General features: G+C 43.2%; 1 protein-coding gene across 1 annotated transcript; it reads right to left on the reverse strand.

The window, feature by feature from the left end:
• Window positions 1–1,237: 1,237 nt before the first annotated feature.
• Window positions 1,238–1,714, reverse strand: LOC102467881 (40S ribosomal protein S11-like). Its single transcript, XM_014583168.1, is given in 1 exon segment — window positions 1,238–1,714. A coding segment is annotated over 1 exon segment (477 nt).
• Window positions 1,715–5,477: the final 3,763 nt, after the last annotated feature.

A 5,477-nucleotide genomic window follows, 5' to 3' on the forward strand; every position in this document is an offset into this window, starting at 1 on the left:
GGACCTTGAACATATTGGGCAAGGTGTTCATGGTCCTGACTAGTTAGAGGGCTGGGGAAAGGGAATTGTGGTGTGACGAGACCCTGTTGAGGGTGACACACTCTCTGTCTCTCAGTTAAAAAAAGCAGAGCCAGCAAGTGGTATACTGGTTAAGGTACTGGACTCCGATATAGCTGACTATGGTTCGAGTCCTGGACATGGCGGTTTGAAACTCACACTGGGTGCATGTGCATGCATGCCCAAAATCTGGAGAGGAAAGTGGAGGAGAAGGGATTACAGCATGGCTATCTGCCCTGGGGGTATGGTGATTTCTCACTTTCTCTGTGTCTGTCTCTCACGTGAGCACATGTGCCCTATAGCAAAAATCTCTCTCTTTCTCAAAAAAAAAAAAAAAAGATGCTAGTGGGGTTGATTCTTTTGGCAGGTGAAAAAGGAGAATCTGTTCTGTGCCTCTCTTCCAGCTCCGGGTGGTTTGCTAGCAATCTTTGGCATTCTTTAGCTTTTACTGCATCATCCTAATTTCTGTCTTTATCTTCCATTGGCATTCTCCTGTGCATGTGTCCAAATTGCCCCCTTTTATAGAGACATTAGTAATACTAGGTTAGGTGCCCACACTACTCCAGCCTGACTTCATTCTAATTTAACTAATTACATTTGTAATATCCTAATTCCAAAAAAGGTCTCATTCAAAGATAATGGGGGTTAAAACTTCAACATACGGATTTTGGAGAGACAATTCCACCTGTAACAGATATTTTATCATGAAAGAAAAAGGGAAAGAAGGAAAGAAGAGAGAAAGGGAGCAGCCCCTGACATCCAGAAGCTGGCCTGGCATGCATAGCTAGGCTGTGTTATTTTCCTGTTGGATGTAAACAGTCTCATAGCATCTAGTCTAGCCTCAGATAAGGTTAGTTTGAGGCCATGATAAAATGAGACAACACGGGCCGGCAGGTGGTATGGTGGTTAGTGGGGTTGGATTCCCACATGGCTGGCTGAGATTTGAGTCTCAGACCTAGTGGCTTGCTTTCTCGCTTTCCCCTTCTCTCTCTCTGTCTCTGTACGGTCAAATTAAAAAATAATAATAACAAATGGAATTAAATAAATAAATATTTTTTTGAAAAAATGAGGCAAAGCAAAGCTACCTTATTTTATTATTTAGTTGTTTGTTTATTTATTTATTTAAATAAATAAATGGGAAAATAACTTTATTTCCTGGGAAGCAGGCAGGCATCCAGGCTCAGAACTTCTGGAACTGCTTCTTGGTGCTGGCAGCCTTGGTGACCTTCAGCATGTTGAAGCACACAGTCTTGGTCAGGGGCTGGTACCTGCCCACCATGACGATGTCGCCAATCTGGATGTCCCTGAAGCAGGGGGACAGGTGCACAGACATATTCTTGTGGCACTTCTTGAAGTGATTGTACTTGCAGATATAGTGGAGGTAGTCCTGGTGGATGACAATGGTTCTCTGCATCTTCATCTTGGTCACCACACCAGACAGGATCTGTCCTCCAATGGACATGTTACCAGTGAAGGGGCATTTCTTGTTGATGTAAGTACCCTCGATGGCCTCTTTGGGAGTCTTGAAGCCCAGACCGATATTCTTGCAGTATCTTGGAATCTTCTCCTTGCCAGTTTCTCCCAGAAGGACCCTCTTCTTGTTTTGGAAGATGATTGGCTACTTTTTTTAAGCATATTCAATCTGAATGTCCACCATCTTCCTGGCCGCCTGAAAAAAAAAAAAACCTATTTATTTATTTATTTCAATTTGATCAGAGAGAGACAGAGAGAGGGGCCAAGTGAGAAAGCAGGCCACCAGGTCTGGGACTTGAACCACGGCTGGCCATGTGGGAGTCCAGCGCCCTTAACCCCCATGCTGCCTCCTGGCCCCTTATTTTATTATTTAAAAAAATTTTTGTCAGATGGTATATATGCTTGTGGGAGGGGGAGGAGAGATAAAGAGAGAGCTAAAACACACCCTCCATGGGGAATGGTCATACTGCAATCCCTTCTTCACCATATCTCGTACTTTTGGGATTTGGGGCATGCACACACACATCCCTGGTATGTTCCTCAAGCCCCCAGGTCTAGGACTTCAACAGTGCAGTTGGTCATGTGGCATCCAGCTGTTTTAACTACCACACCACTGGCTGACCATGCAAAGCTACTTTATAATATTGTCTAAATACAGACAAAACATGAGCCAATAGGTGGTGTGTTGGTTAAGGCACTGGACCCTACATGGCAATCTGTGCAGTTCGAGTCCTGCACACAGTGGCTTGGAAAACACACCAGGTGTATGTGTGTACATGCCCAAAGTCCCGGTAGGAGAATGGAGAAGGGATTGCAGTGTGGCCACCTTGCCTGGGGTAATTTCTTACTTTCCCTTTCTCTCCGGAAAGTGCATGAGCCCTATGGCAAAACAAAAAGAAAAGAGAGAGAAGAAGGAAGGAAGGAGGAAAGGAAGGAAGGAAAAGAGAAAAGAAAAGAAAAAGGAAAGAAAAGAAAATTAAGCATCTTGAGATGGGACAATTTTCTTGTATTATCTAGTTGGGCTCAGTATAATCACAAGACTCTTTTTTTTTAAAGGATTATTTTTAATTTTTAAATTTAACTTTACTTATTTTTACTTTGACCAGAGAGTGACACAGAGAGAGAGAGAGTGGGAAAGTGAGAAAGCAAACTGCCAGGTCCAGGACTCGAACCGCAGTCGGCCATGTGGGAGTCCAGAGCCCTTAACCATCATGCCACCTGCTGGCCTCTCATGAGACTCTTAAATAAGGGGGATAGGATGGTTATTGTCTGGTTATTGTCACTGAATACAATATAATGACACAAACCAGTCAGTTATAGTAATATAATAATGTAGATGTTTGTGGGGAGTGATCCCCAGCTTGTGAAGTCATTGTGCTGTTCACAAAGTATGTACCATGATGTGAGATCTCTGTTTATGTATGTATGTCTGTGGCCAGCCCAGTAAAGATCCCCCAAAGGTGTCCAGCAAAGAGATGTGACGACAGAGGCAGAGATCAGAGAGAGGTTCGAAGATGAAATGCTGAGGGCTGGGTCCAGCAGGTGGTGTGGTGGTAAAAGGTATTGGACTCCCACATCCAACTGCAGTGCAAGTCTCAGACCTGGTGGCTTGCTTTCTCACTTTCCCTCTCTCTCTCTCTCTCTGTATCTCTCTGATCAAACTGGAAAATAATAATAATAAATAAAGTTAAATAAAAAAGGATAGATGAAAAAAAATTATAAAAGAAATGCTGAGGGCTTTGAAGGTGGGTGAAAAGCAAAGAGATGAAAGGCTGCAGGCAGCTCTAGAACCTGTGAAAGACAAGGAAACGATTCTTCCCTAGAGTCTCCAGAGGGACAGAGTGAGAGCGAGAGAAAGAGGGAAAGTGAGAAAGCAAATGGCCAGGTCCAGGACTTGAACTGTGGCTGACCATGTGGGAGTCTAGTGCCTCCAACCATCATGCCGCCTGCTGACCCCTTTTATTTTCTTTCTTTTTTTAAAAAAATAATTATTTTATTTAACTTTATTTATTTATTTACTTATTTCTCTTTCTGTCTCTGTTTCATCCAATTAAAACAAAATGGTTCATGGAAAAATGGAAATAAAGTATGAGTTTTCTTTGGTGCAAAGTGTTTTAAAATTTGTGTATAGTTTTACCATACTACGTATTTTTAAAAATTATTATTTATTTAATTTTATTTATTCATTCATCTATTTTAATTTGACCAGAGCGAGACACAGAGTTTGAGAGGGGGAAAGGGAGAAAGGAAGCCGCCAGGTCTGGGACTCGAACCGTGGTTGGCCATGTGGGAGTGTCCAGCACCTTAACCACCTGCTGGTCCCCCATACTACGTATTTTTCATGAACTTTTTGACTCCGTCTCCCCACATATCACATAAAGTGAGGGCTCTGAAATATTTGCAGTATTTGCAATTTCTGATCTGATTATGACCACATGTCAATTAATGATGTCTCTTTCTTTTTTTTTTTTTTTTTTGAGAGATTTTCACTGTAGGGCGCGTGCGCTCGCCAGACAGACAGAGAGAGACATAGAGACAGAAAGCGAGAAATCACCCCCCAGGGGAGATGGTCACACCGCAATCCCTTCTCCTCCATTCTCCTCTCGGGATCTTGGGCACGCACGCACACGTGCCTGGCGTGAGTTTTTAAGCCACCGGGTCCGGGACACGAACCGCGGTCGACTACGTGGGAGTCCAGCGACATAGCCATTACGCTAACTGCTGGTTCCCAATTAATGATGTCTCTGATGTCTGTAAGTGTATTCCTAGGATGTGAATTCCCTGATGTACTCGTAGGAGGGTCTAGTGTTGTGAATTTTCTCATCTACTTGCTAGTAAGTGAACCTTGTGTGAGGTCCATAACCATTTGAAGATGTGCGTCCCAGGATTTGCATTCTCTGATCTCTTTCTGGTCCTTACCCTAGGATGTGTGGTCTTTGATCTAGTTGGGTCTATATGTCCAGAGTACGAAGTTTATGAGCTCTTGGTGGTGTTAGGTCCCATGACCTCAAGCCTCTGATGTTTGTGGCTCCATGTCCAGCTTGTGAAGTCTCTGATCTGTTGGTGTATGTCCCAGGATGTGACCTAACTGATCTGTTTGTGGGTGGTGCCTGAGGGTGTGAAATGTCTGATGGGTTCACTGGTGAATGAATGAGACTATGAAGCCTTTGACATGTGTTGAAGGAATTCTCTCGGAATCTGGAGCTTTCTGATCTATTTGTGAAAGCCTGTTCTAGGAAATGTTTAGTGTCTGAGCTCTTTATGGATACACATTCCAGAATGTGCATATGTACGGACATACATTCCAGAATCTGACAACCTGCAGCATGCATGCCCCAACAGCTGTCAGATCTCTTGAGTTTTGGGGGGTACATTTCTAAGGATATGTGATTCTTTTGTTTGTGCACACACACATACACACACACACTTACACATGGGGGAGGGGGAAATCCTTAAAAAGTTCATAGAAAATGCATATTATGAAAAAACTATCGGGAGCCAGCAGTTAGCGTAATGGCTATGTTGCTGGACTCCCACGTAGTCGACCACGGTTCGTGTCCCGGACCCGGTGGCTTAAAACCCACACCAGGCGTGTGTGCGCGCGTGCCCGAGATCCTGAGAGGAGAATGTAGGAGAAGGGATTGTGGCGTGGTCATCCCCTCTGGGGGGTGATTTCTCACTTTCTGTCTCTCTGTCTCTGTCTGTCTGGCGAGCGCACACGCCCTATAGTGAAAAACCTCTTAAAAAACAAAACAAAACAAAACAAAACAAAACAAAAAGAAACAAACTATGCATACATTTTTAAAATGTTGCACCAACATAAACTTGTATTTTAATTGCTTTTCCATAAACCTTTTGAATATATATATATAATCTGTTGTTGGTATGTATGTATCCAAGTTGTGAAGGTTTTGAACTCTTAGTGGGTTATTTTTCTTGTTACGAAA

This window comes from Tupaia chinensis, unplaced genomic scaffold (genome assembly GCF_000334495.1).
Source record: "Tupaia chinensis unplaced genomic scaffold, TupChi_1.0 Scaffold144123_1, whole genome shotgun sequence".
NCBI lineage: Eukaryota > Metazoa > Chordata > Mammalia > Scandentia > Tupaiidae > Tupaia > Tupaia belangeri.